A 14,035-nucleotide genomic window follows, 5' to 3' on the forward strand; every position below is an offset into this window, starting at 1 on the left:
TTGATTGGCACAAGAGGCTGCCTGTCCCTTGACAGGCAGCCTACTGGGCCAAAGTGAGGGGATCTCATCCTAATAAGCGAATCAGTCCCCAAAGTCAGCTAGCTAATTCTACAAGCCGTTAGTCGGTATTTCTCCTGTCTGACTCTCTGGGAAATTGCTGAAACCCAAGAGCAGCTGAAGATGTGTCTGACACTTCAGCTACCTGGTGGATCAACTGTATACATATCACCATGGCAACAGGGACGTGAGCCCTACTGTCCCAGTTTGAAACATTGTATGGCTCTCACGGAATAACATTTTAAAATATGTGGCCTTTACGGCTCTCTCAGACAAAAAGGGAGAGGGAGAGAGGGAGAGAGGGAGAGAGGGAGAGAGGGAGAGAGGGAGAGAGAGAGAGAGAGAGAGAGAGAGAACAGTGATCTCCTACTCACCACGGCCACCGGAAGCCGCTTTGCCATGCACAAAGTTTTGTCCCTCCTCCCTGCTCCATAGTGAGACATGTCGCTGGTCTCTAGAACTCAGCCCTTAATTGTCACACAAGGGACGGTCCTCGCAGCTCAATACTCATACACGGGTACAAAGCTTTGAATTGATGGTTACTTATGTTTACAGTAAATAAACTTATTTTTCAGATATGACAAAGTATTAGATTTGTTAAATTCATTACTAGCAGATCAGGATATTAAAAACATAAGCAATGTACTGGAAATAACTGCCCCCTAGAAGCAACAACGTGCCGGACTGTGCTAGATTTATTGAAGGTCACACGATAGCTTTTGGTGGTTTTCAATCAGTACTTTTTTGCATTCCAGCGCAACAGATGGAGGAGTATAATATTTCCACTTTCTCTCAACTTAACAAGCTCGCAAAAGAAAATGTCAAGATTCTTGTATGAAGAGATGTGAGCATGTATTCCCTCCCCCAATTTGTAGAGATTTATCAGGAATTCACACCATGTAATTGCTCTGCCACCCACAATACCTCAGCTACAGCCAGTCAGGAGTATGTATTTGTAATACCATAAGCTTTGTCTCCACTTTGAAACTATTTTTGTAAATCTCTCTTTATGGCTAAAGACTGACAGAGCAGTTAAATAAAAACATTCCAAAAAAAACCTGCAGCAGTACAGGTCTGCTGTATCTGCAATCTGGTAACTGCACACACATTGACTCAGTCAGAATAAGTCTAATGCTGGGTACACACGATGCAGTTTCCCATCCGACTGATGGGTAATCTGGACATGTACACACGATGCAACTTCCTGTCAAACTGCTACCAATTGATAATGGGATCACTTTTTCAATGATGACTGCGGAAAATCGATCCGGTTATCGAACATGGACAGAAATAAAAGTCAGATTCCTGACGATCAAATGGGAAATAGTGGATGTTTGTTATGCTGGGTACACATGATGCTATGTTCAGTGCAAACTTTGCATCAAGCAAAAAGAAGAAATTACTTTCAGCCAAGTTATTTAAATATATTACATTCTAGCTTAAGGCCACATTCACAGTGGGATTTGCGCTGCGTTCCCTGTAAAAACAGGAGCGCAACAGAATGGATAAGTTGCATACAATACGTGTGTTGAGTGAGTCGCTTACAGTAAAGCATACAGTCAATTATACTTCATTGTTAATGTGCGCTTTATGCAGTAATGCACTGCATGCAGTGCGTTGGGATACGTCACTGTTACCGGACACACTCTGAACATCACATGTTTATCATTGCAGTGCAACTTTACGCTTTACAATGCTTCCGTTACGTCACACCTCCATGCCCCACTGTAAATGTAGCCTGGAGGCTCCTGTCATACTGGAAGAAACCCAGCTTCTTTTGATCTGTGTAAAAGCTCCTCAAGTGGGAAGGTCAGGCGAGGGAGCCCTAGCACATGCCACTTATGGTACAGTTTATTCCTAGAGAGCTCAGTCCGGAAGCCAACCACTTGGTGTCTAGTCTCCAGAATTATGCAATACAAGCTAATAACTTACTAACTTTTACCTTAACTACTCCAGATCATATAACCTATTTCTTAAAGCTGATGGTGGGAGGTGCCCAATGTATGCCGTGAGTTACGAGACTGTAGTCACTAACTAGATTGGCTAGAATAAGCATTAGAAATGTTCATATAAGGGGAAAAAAATACAGTTTGCCTCGACAACTCGATATTAATTCAATTAGAAATACTTTGACAATGTGTTTCACGGCTCATAGGCACTTCATCAGGTCAATAGAGTGCAGACCAGTCCAGCAAGGAATGGTGCGCCTCTTAGGCGCTCGCAGGCTCGCCTCCTTGCTGGTCTTGGCACTATTGATCTGATGAAGTGGCTACAAGCCCTGAAACGCGTTGTCTTACTAATTAATAAAAGTATATTTTTATTGCTTATTCTGACCAGTCAAGTTAATGACTAAGTCACAGCATACATTGGGCGCCTCTCACCACAAAGTTTCTCAGCTAGCTAGCTACCCAATTGGGCTCTACTGTACCTTTATGATCTACTCAATCCTATAATAGTTTTTCTGGGGCTGCGACCTACGGGACCATCACAAGGCCGAGTGGTTTCGGTCTTTCCCCACACGTGCAGAGAGTAGTTGCTTGGATAGCAACCCTGACTTGTGAGTACCTTTTTTATACACTGAGACCTCCTTTCAATATCCTAATGTACTACATCATATTGGGCTCCCGGTGTCCCAGTGCTTCCTTTCTCTACATACTCTCCTATTTCCTAAAGCAGTCATTTTTGCTGTTAAAGCCTCAACTAAAACAAAAGTAATGTCTAGGGCACTAGGCGCGCTCAGATGACACACAGATCTCTGCCTGGAGTTGAGGTTCTGGAATGTGAATATTTGCAAGAAGGATTGCATACATGTAACTCTTTATGCTTTGTACCATACAGGTTCCAGGTGCACTGCATATTACTACTAGGAATAAACAAGACAAGCTGCACTCCGCTCGGCTGAAAGCACCAGCAAACAAAGCCTTTAGCTCTTCATGCTGGTAACGTACACTGCTTGAAAAACAATCCTCCACCTGATTTTGATGAAAGGCAGGAGGAGCTTCTGCAAGTGTTATGAAACAGAAATTCCATATGAGAGTCTTGGTTTTCCAAATATGCATTAGAGAGGCTTCTAAAAATGTAGTCTGGAGTAAAGAAGTCCCACAAGAAATATTACAGGGCTCTGCAAGCAGCAGCATTCAGTCTAGAGAGGAAAATGTCTGACCTCACTGCCAATGTAAGCTGAATAGCTAAACGACAATAGCAGCCAAGCATTTCCTCCACTGTCCTGCCTGTCTGCTCACCAGACTTGGGAATGGTGAAAACACATTGACAACAAGTCTGTAAAGTCTGAGGGTTAAAGGAGTGAGGTTTAAGTAAAAAAGGCAACATTTTACTGCAGATTCTCCATCATGTTATGAAAAGCGAGACTGGTTTTAAATGTCCGTTTTTGTCCACCTTTTTCACTTCACAATTTCAACTAATAAAATAGGGACTTCTGTAGTGTGGATTTGGAAAAGGGATTAGCATGCACTTTCTTTGAAAAAGGGAGAAAACCAATGTCACTTTAGTAACAGTAAAATGAACTTCTTGTACCACAGCAATAGCTTTGTATGGGAGTAGCATGCTCACAAGCTGTAATATTCATATCATCATAAGAAAGAGAAAGTGCTGTTTTCTCCTAATAAGAAGACAATTCTTTCAAGAAACAATGGCTATAATTACTGAAGTTCTCATCCCTGGGGGCACAGGACAGCTGAACCCAACAGCTGTTTCATGTGTGCCACTTCTTTGGAGGCACGTGCATGGGGACAGTTCCTAGTGCATCATGTAGACCTTTTGATTTTAGTCCAATCCTGCTCCAGAACACACACACACACACACGAACACACACACACACACACACACACATGAACACACACACATACACACACGAACACACACACGAACACACACACGAACACACACACACGAACACACACACACACACGAACACACACGAACACACACGAACACACACGAACACACACACACACACACACACACACACACACACACACACACACACACACACACACACACACACACACACACACACACACACACACACGAACACACACACACACACACACACACACACACACACACACGAACACACACAGCATAATCCTAGATGCAGGGGCCTTGAACATCTCAAAAAGTGATATAGAGTGAAATTTGCTAATTTCTGCAATGCAATAGTTTTCTTTCTATAAATGCAGGCCAGGCTTGCAGGATCTTGCATGTTCTTCAAAAGATATACAGCCCTACTGCTAAAAGTATTGGAGGCACAGGATCAGCACGATAGCCAGGCAACTGGTATTGCTTAAAGAGAATCTGTATTGTTAAAATCGCTCAAAAGTAAACATACCAGTGCGTTAGGGGACATCTCCTATTACCCTCTGTCACAATTTCGCCGCTCCTCGCCGCATTAAAAGTGGTTAAAAACAGTTTTAAAAAGTTTGTTTGTAAACAAACAAAATGGCCACCAAAACAGGAAGTAGGTTGATGTACAGTATGTCCACACATAGAAAATACATCCATACATAAGCAGGCTGTATACAGCATTCCTTTTGAATCTCAAGAGATCATTTGTGTGTTTCTTTCCCCCATGCACTGAAGTTTCAGGCTGCTCTTTTCTTCTTGCAAACAGCTTTGCCCTTGTTTGTAATTCCTCAGTATGTGAAAGCCCAGCCAGCTCAGAGGAAGATTTATCCAGCTGATTAGAGCTGATTAGAGCAGCTTCTCTCTTCTCTCTTATCTAAATAATACACGGGCAGTGTGCATAGAGGGGCCAGAAAGGGTGAGTTCATAGCAGAACCACAACACTGAAGAACTTGGCAGCCTTCCAGACACAGGCCGACAAGTCTGACAGGGGAAAGATACATTGATTTATTACAGAGACTGTCATAGTAGAAAGTGCTGCAGTTAGCCAGAACACATTAGAATAGCTTTTGGAACATGTAGGATGATAAAAAACAGGATGCAATTTTTGTTACGGAGTCTCTTTAAAAGGAAATAAATACGGCAGCCTCCATATCCCTCTTATTTCAGTTATACATCTTTTATCAAGCTTGAAAAATGTCAAAACACACATTACTGCCATTGCTGTGCCAAATGTTTTGTTTTTCATATGGAGTCAACACATGAGATTATTTAATCTGCTTTTCTCAGTTCCAATGAAGAGCTGACTGCACATTAGATGAAGCCAAAAGTACTCAGACTTTATTGGATTTTAAAGCCAAGAAATAATTGATGCTGAAACTGAATGCTAGTCCTGGGCTTGGTAAAACATTTACACTGCAAGTGTTTCATAAACACATGAAAAATATCTTACAACCAAGCTGTGCACGAAAGGATATGGATACTGGTTAACCCTTTCCAATCATATGTCGTACTATGTCTGAGAGTGCCCTTAGTCCGACAATGGAAAAATGGCTGCCAGCAGGGGACACAGTTGGTGGATAAAATCAGGCAGTGTTGCTCCTTTAGATAGAAGTGTTGAACCAAGTCCAACACTTTGATCGTTGCTGGCTTCCTGCTCCACCACGCAGCTTGTAACACCGGGAGCGCTCTGCACTTGCGCTGTTCAATTGTCTCTGAACAGTGCACAGTGCTCCGGGCATAATGATAGATCCAGCTGTATCTAAATTAGTGCTGCCCCACATGTGCAGTAGGAGCCTGTGCGGCCACATTTCCTGTTTAATTGTGCTGCTGTGCTAAACACCCTAAATCTCTCCGCTATCACACCACCTACACTCCCCAAATGCTCAGGGTAGGGTGGGGACCCATCGAACTACCTCTGTGCTTAATTGCAGCCCCGAGCCCCGCTGGTTCCCCAGATTGATTACAGAAACCTATCTGGGGAACCAGCGGGACTCGGGGGCAGCAATTTAGCACAGAGGTAGTTCAGGGGGTCCCCTCCCTACCCTGAGCATTTGGGGAGTGTAGGTGGTGTGGAAGCAGAGATATTTTGGGGAAATAATATTTAAGTTCCCACTGAGCATGAGTGATACTCAGTGAGGAAGGCAGTTTCCAGGCAGCAGGATCTTTGTTTACCCCGGCAATGGGAGCGCAATCACAAGCGGCGCACCTGTGCATGCGCAGGAGAACCTCCACCTGCCCGTGATCTTCTGGAGGGGAGAACAGAGGCCTGGCTGGGAATGGAACTAGGGCCTGGGACCACCGGGGACCCATACAATCTCACTAAGTAGCTGGAAGGAATTTATTTATTTTTTTAACCTTTGCGCTGTCCCTTCCAGCTGCTAGATACTGATAACAAATACCCCACTGGAGAGGTACATCAGCTATAAGCATGCGGATGGGTAGAGGGGTTAAAGTTGCCCTTATTACTGTGTTAACTATAAATACCCGTATCCTTTGAAAACCACTTGATTTATACGTATTCCAAAACTACATTGTACGCCGTCAAAGCCGACCTCCTGGCAAGCCTCCAGTACACCCACTTGAAATTATCAAAGTTCATGTTCTAGGTTAAAACACTTCTGAATAACTTTTCTTTACAGCAGAAATAGTGGAAATGTTGCTTTTAGCACTCAGTGGAAACCAATAGCAAGCGATTGTGACATAACTGCCCTTTCAGTTCTATGGAAAGTTACAGGGCAAAGAAATTTGTGGTAAAAAAAAAAAAAATCAGCAACGAGTTCAGGAAAATAGAGGGGTGTACTACTAGATTGCATGCAGCATATGAAGGTACAGATACATACCTTGTTACCTGGAGAACATTCTGCACTCTCCATGATTTGGGTTCCTTGTTTTGTATCTCCTAAGTCATGGCCTCGGAAGGCTATAAACCCAGCAGGATTGTGGTGCGATGGAGGGACCTGATAGACAGGATCCGGGAACGAAACCTGATGTGGATAAGATTGCGGTGATGCTTCTTGCTTTGGAATATTATGTTTGGAAGTATCAGACAGAGGGCCTATGAGGAGCTTCAGCCTGTTTCCTGGGGCAATGCCTTGTCGTCCATGTAATGAGCAGAGCCACCAACCCTCCAGACCTCCAGTGTTCTGCTCTATCACTGTTAAGATGTCCCCTTTCCGGAATGATAATTCTTCTGCACATTCTGGAAGATTATCGTACAAAGCTCTTGCCATTAGATTCTGTAAACAAAACAGAAATATCCAAATGAAATTATGTCAGCATTTTGCAAGCATATTAGTGGAAGTATCAAGATGAGCAAGTCAGGTGATCTCATTTTAAGAAAACCTGTCACCAGCATAACCATCGGTCTGCACTTTAGTTCATCATCTAGTGCAGGAGTCCCCAACCTTTTTCAGCCCGTCCAAAATTTTCTCTGGGGCCCGGGGGGGGGGGGGGGGGGGGGGTTGGGGGGGGGGGGGGGGTATTCGCGGCGGCACAGCAAGCACAGTTGCCCCAGTATAGGGAGTCTAGGTACCCCGCTGCAGCTAGTATAGTGCCCCAGTATAGTTAGTATAGTGCCCAGTGTGCCCCAGTATAGCTAGTATGGTGCCCCATGAAAGCTAGTATAGTGCCCCATGATAGCTAATATAGTGCCCCATGTGCCCCAGAATAGCTAGTATAGTGCCCTGTGTGCCCCAGGATAGCTAGTATAGTGCCCAGTGTGCCCCAGGATAGCTAGTATAGTGCCCAGTGTGCCCCAGTATATCTAGTATAGTGCCCCATGTGCCCCAGGATAGCTAGTACAGTGCCCAGTGTGCCCCAGTATAGCTAGTATAGTGCCCATGTGCCCCAGGATAGGTAGTATAGTGCCCCAGGATAGCTAGTATAGTGCCCAGTGTGCCCCAGGATAGCTAGTACAGTGCCCAGTGTGCCCCAGGATAGCTAGTATAGTGCCCATGTGCCCCAGGATAGCTAATATAGTGCCCCATGTGCACCAGGATAGCTAGTATAGTGCCCCATGTGCCCCAGGATAGCTAGTATAGTGCCCAGTGTGCCCCAGTATAGCTAGTATAGTGCCCCATGTGCCCCAGGATAGCTAGTACAGTGCCCAGTGTGCCCCAGGATAGCTAGTATAGTGCCCATGTGCCCCAGAATAGCTAGTATAGTGCCCCAGGATAGGTAGTATAGTGCCCCAGGATAGCTAGTACAGTGCCCAGTGTGCCCCAGGATAGCTAGTATAGTGCCCCATGTGCCCCAGGATAGCTAGTATAGTGCCCAGTGTGCCCCAGGATAGCTAGTACAGGGCCCAGTGTGCCCCAGGATAGCTAGTATAGTGCCCCATGTGCCCCAGGATAGCTAGTATAGTGCCCAGTGTGCCCCAGGATAGCTAGTATAGTGCCCAGTGTGCCCCAGGATAGCTAGTATAGTGCCCAGTGTGCCCCAGGATAGCTATTACAGTGCCCATGTGCCCCAGGATAGCTAGTATAGTTCCCCAGGATAGCTAGTATAGTGCCCAGTGTGCCCCAGGATAGCTAGTATAGTGCCCAGTGTGCCCCAGGATAGCTAGTATAGTGCCTAGTGTGCACCAGTATAGTGCCCAGTGTTCCCCAGTATAGCTAGTATAGTGCCCAGTGTGCCCCAGGATAGCTAGTATAGTGCCTAGTGTGCCCCAGGATAGCTAGTATAGTGCCCAGTGTGCCCCAGTATAGCTAGTAGTGCCCAGTATGCCCCAGTATAGCTAGTATAGTGCTAGTATAGTGCCCAGTGTGCCCCAGTATAGCTAGTATAGTGCCCAGTGTGCCCCAGGATAGCTAGTATAGTGCCCAGTGTGCCCCAGGATAGCTAGTATAGTGCCCAGTGTGCCCCAGGATAGCTAGTATAGTGCCTAGTGTGCCCCAGTATAGTACCCAGTGTGCCCCAGTATAGCTAGTAGTGCCCAGTATGCCCCAGTATAGCTAGTATAGTGCCCCAGGATAGGTAGTATAGTGCCCCAGGATAGCTAGTATAGTGCCCAGTGTGCCCCAGGATAGCTAGTATAGTGCCTAGTGTGCCCCAGTATAGTACCCAGTGTGCCCCAGTATAGCTAGTAGTGCCCAGTATGCCCCAGTATAGCTAGTATAGTGCTAGTACAGTGCCCAGTGTGCCCCAGTATAGCTAGTATAGTGCCCAGTGTGCCCCAGGATAGCTAGTATAGTGCCCAGTGTGCCCCAGGATAGCTAGTATAGTGCCCAGTGTGCCCCAGGATAGCTAGTATAGTGCCCAGTGTGCCCCAGGATAGCTAGTATAGTGCCTAGTGTGCCCCAGTATAGTACCCAGTGTGCCCCAGTATAGCTAGTAGTGCCCAGTATGCCCCAGTATAGTGCCCCAGGATAGGTAGTATAGTGCCCCAGGATAGCTAGTATAGTGCCTAGTGTGCCCCAGTATAGCTAGTAGTGCCCAGTATGCCCCAGTATAGCTAGTATAGTGCTAGTACAGTGCCCAGTGTGCCCCAGTATAGCTAGCATAGTGCCCCATGTGCAGCTAGTATAGTGCCCCAGGATAGTTAGTATAGTGCCCCAGTGTAGCCCCCCTCCCCCCGCTCCTGTCACCTGAGCTGGCGGCCGCTTCCTGTCACTGATTCCCCGTAGCCGCTTTGAGGATTGCAGCATCTCCTATTACAGCAGCGCTTCCTGCGCAGCTGCTGTAAGGAGGGAAGAAAGCGAGACAGCGCCGGTTTCCATTGTAACGGCGATCGCCGCTACAGGAAGCCGCTGCCCCGCTTTCTTCCCTCCTTACAGCAGCTGCGCAGGAAGCTCTGCTGTAATAGGAGATGCTGCAATCCTCAAAGCGGCTACGGGGAATCAGTGACAGGAAGCGGCCGCCAGCTCATAAGGTGACAGGAGCGGCGGCCGCGGGGGGAGGGGGGTGAGAGGCCAGATCCGCCGCGGCCCAGCTGGCAACTGCCCACGGACCGGCAGTGGGCCGCGGCCCGGTGGTTGGGGACCCCTGATCTAGTGCATAACTACCACTAGCACGCAGGTTTAATGTAAAGGGTTTGCAGCTTGAAACTGACCAATCAAAAGTACATTCTGAAAATGTATGGCCAATTCTGAGCCTCATACAGCTTGCCAGCCAGAACTATTTGGGCTCATTCCCACCAAAAATCACGAAATGCAAATCGCAAAACACAAGCGTTTTGCCATTTAAACCTGTTGGCCTCAATCAAAATGTAGGAAAAATAAAGCAGAACTACAATTGACCTTTTTAGAAAGTCTGAAATGCATTCAGTATGAATGCATTCTCACAATTACAATTGTAACTTTACTATACTTGTGCTTTGAAAATTGCAAGCCTTTTCAAAAACCAGGCAGAATGCAGCTGGAATGAAAGGGCCCTTAACCTCCTGAGCGATAATCCCGAGCTGAGCTCGGGGTATATCGCGCAGGAGGATTTCTCAGGCCCTGGTGGGCCGTTTTGCATAATTTTTTTTTTGTTACACGCAGCTAGCACTTTGCTAGCTGCGTGTAACTTCCGATCGCCGCCGCTCGCCGCCGCTCGCCGTGCAGCCCCCCCCCTACCGACCCCTTGCGCAGCCTGGCCAATCAGTGCCAGGCAGCGCTGAGGGGTGGATCGGGACTCCCTCTGACGTCACGACGTCCATGACGTCGGTGACGTCATTCCGCCCCGTCGCCATGGCGACCGGGGAAGCCCAGCAGGAAATCCCGTTCTGAACGGGATTTCCTGCTTACTCTGATCGCCGAAGGCGATCGGAGTGGGTGGGGGGATGCCGCTGCGCTGCGGCTATCATGTAGCGAGCCCTGGGCTCGCTACATGATTTAAAAAATAAAAAAATTTAAAAAATAGTGCTGCGCCACCTCCTGGGCGATATAATTGTATCGCCCAGAGGGTTAAAGGGACTCCGAGCACCTCTCATGGGCATGCCTTTAAGCCAGACGACATCAACAAAGTCGTGCTATGACCCCTCTGGAGGATCCTCTTTCAATGGCCATGCGTGTCACTTCCTCTTCCTGTTTCATTCAGTGATTCACTTCTCTAACAAAAAAAGACAGTGGTGACCTGGAAATTATAACATAGCCAAGATGGCAGCTGCAATTTTTAAATTGAAATTGAATGAAAACTATTTGTCGTAGAACAGCAATTCAAATGAAAGAGGAGAGCACAAGTTACAGGCATGCATCTTTAAGTACTTTGCAGTACTGGTCAGAGTCTTAAAGGCATGCCCATGAGAGGTGCTCCCTTTAAAATCTAGCAGACCATTTCTACCTACTACACACTTAAACTAGTTTTCCAATTTTGATATCAGTCCCAGCCAGGGCACTTTGTAAGATAACAATCCAGGGAGACAGCACCAGGTGCGACTGCCTGGGAGTATGCTGGTGCCTAGCCTCGACTGGATTATTCTGACATTTTGCTCCTGATGAAGGACCTGCGTGTCCATAACATGTAGTGTCACTGTTCCGTAATAAAGCAATTATTTGCAGCCAGTGGTGTGCGGCCTCTTTCTTACTTTTGGCCAGCCAGGGTACTATCTGCAAGGAGTTTGTATGTTCTCCCCATATCTGCGTGGGGTTCCTCCAGACACTCTGGTTTCCTCCCACACCCCCAAAACATACACACAAGTTTATTGGCTTCCCCCTAAAATTGGCCTTAGAGACTGTCACACATACACTACAAGATACATACACATATGCCTATGGTAGGGATTAGATTGTGAGCTCCTGAGGGACAGTTAAATTACAAAATATACAGCACTGCGGAAGATGTCGGTGCTATATGAATACATAATAATTTAAAGCAGTTCATCAGCAAACTGTGAGCTCGCCTGGTAGCAGTAAACGATAAGCTGGAAACATATTCCCATGTGAAAAAGTCAGTAGGTTCTTATCACTGAACTTGTAAGCACCTGCTTCACAATGCAAGTACAAAGCTGAAATCAGCATAGAATGCTGTCTCACTGTGAATATTCCCACAAGCCTACTGTATCTGTTAGTGCACGCTGCAAGCAAACTTACCTGCATGACAACTATTTGTTTTTGCATGTTTGAATTAGCATAAGCCGCACAACTGAACTTCAGTCACTAGTCATGAGAAATGTCCTGGTTTGTTTCAGCAGTAAATAATTCACAGCCGATGCTAACAGTTCTTTAACAATGTTCCCATTTTACAGAGAAAGATAAACGTCACACGTAGCAAATGCACACGACAATCTATTGAGAGACTATGAGACTTGTACTTGCTGAATGTGCTAGGACTGTACATCCACGACAGCTAATGGGGCAGAAACTGTGTTGCATTGGCCAACCTAATATGCTGTAGATTATATTGTACAAAATATGCCATGTATTAGTGCATGGCCAGCAAGTTTTCCACCTGACCACCTGGTGTTACTATCCAGATGCGCCATCATTTGAATTAAAAGCCCACGTTTTGGCATTGGAGACTTCCATTTCACAATATTACTATTATTTCTTATGTCAATTCTGATTAGATTTCTGCTCCTGTGCAGACTGGATTTTTGAACATTTTAGTCAGTACAGACAATGGCAACAGCATATTTTGGAGTAACAGCCACTAATAGAGACTTATGACTAATGGGTTCAAATACCACTGAACCAAAGTTCAAGACAGTAATTACTGTCAACCTACACCCCACCAAACAAACTCCCGCTTGAAAATGCCACGGTGACATCATTCATAATCTTCTAGGCTCCAACAATGCTTTTTGGGAGGGATAGTGGCACATGCCCTTACCCTTTTTTATTTATTCAATTGGATAAGAAGCTTAGCCAAGACTGCCACTCCCCACTCTTCATCCTACGGTTACATTTCAGAAGGGGCCGTCATCTCCCTTCTTCCCCATCTTCATGCAGTGGATCCTGTGAGGCATTTTGGAGATTGTGGGATGCAGTGTAAGTGGCCTGGCACAGTGCAATCCAGGTCTGGACAGCCACATTTCCAAACTAGAGTGGTGATAGGGAGGAGCCTAGTGGTCTGCCAAAAGCGTGATCACATCACCTCTAGTAGAAAGTATAAGGGGTTTAACCTCCTGGCCGTTACGGACGAGCTCAGCTCGTCCAGTAATGCCGCAGTGCATTGCTCAGGCCCTGTTGGGCCAATTTGCATAATTTTTTTTCTTCAAACACGCAGCTAGCACTTTGCCGCTCACCGCCGATACCCACCGCGAAAGAAGGCCCCCCCCCCCCCCCCCCGCAGACCCCTTGCGCAGCCTGGCCAATCACGCCAGGCTGCGCTATGGGGTGGATCTGGACTCCCCCCTGACATCACAACGTCGATGACGTCATTCAGATCGTCCGAGCGAAGGGAGGGGGGAAAGCATGTAGCTAGCGCTAGGCTCGCTACAGGTTATAAAAAAATAAAAATAGCTGATAAAAAAAACCTCCCGCAGCCGTGCGCCGCAATTAATCAAAACGCCAGGGAGGTGTTAAGGGATGGGACCTTCATTTAGCTTAAAGAAAAACATACAAAAAAAAAACAAAACAAAACAAAAAACTCACAACTTAAATGGGCTTTAGAGTAATTTTGTAGTGGATCTCTGCACAGCTAACATGTTGTAAGCTGCGTGTGAATAAATGTACAGAATTAAGGTTTACTACCTACAGGTTATTTTTTTTCTTCTTAACTTGAGATCCACTTTAAATGCTTTTTGTAAAATAAAGTTTTAAAACAAGAATGTAATGGATTAAAAAAAAAAAAAAAAAAAAAAAAAACTTTCCTATTATTTTCTACATAAAAACATGATAATTTCTCTTTATTGCATTACTATACACTCTTCAGTAGCAGCAATTGATGAAGACTCCATTATAGGAAAAAAAATAATGGTTAATCACGAGTAATATTAAAGTCCAGACAAGCAAATCATGTTTCAGTCCTGTCTCCATGTAAGGGCAGCCTATCAGAACAATCTGCCTTTGATCTTACCATAGTGATGTAGGTGAGAAAGTGTGGGTGCACATGCAGCCAAACGCAAATGTAGAGGGATGCAGAACAAAGTCACCAAGATTCACTCAAAGATGTGTAACTGGGAAAGTCTACTCAAATAGAAGCCCAATGGCTGCCAGAAAATGCCTGGTGTGTAATCAACCTTTTTTTTGGCAGA

The 14,035-nt window shown here is 45.8% G+C and overlaps 1 protein-coding gene across 5 annotated transcripts in view; it reads right to left on the reverse strand.

Annotated features, from left to right (window-relative positions):
• The window catches only part of NEDD9 (neural precursor cell expressed, developmentally down-regulated 9), a 313,393-nt gene that overhangs the window by 24,654 nt on the left and 274,704 nt on the right, over nt 1-14,035 (reverse strand). For all 5 annotated transcript variants that reach the window (XM_068236898.1, XM_068236900.1, XM_068236897.1 and 2 more), the window contains one exon: nt 6,762-7,157. In XM_068236898.1, the coding sequence (XP_068092999.1) occupies nt 6,762-7,157 (396 nt within the window). The remainder of the gene's footprint in view (nt 1-6,761; nt 7,158-14,035) is intronic.

The sequence above is a fragment of the Hyperolius riggenbachi genome, chromosome 5 (genome assembly GCF_040937935.1).
Source record: "Hyperolius riggenbachi isolate aHypRig1 chromosome 5, aHypRig1.pri, whole genome shotgun sequence".
In the NCBI taxonomy this organism is placed as follows: Eukaryota; Metazoa; Chordata; class Amphibia; order Anura; family Hyperoliidae; genus Hyperolius; species Hyperolius riggenbachi.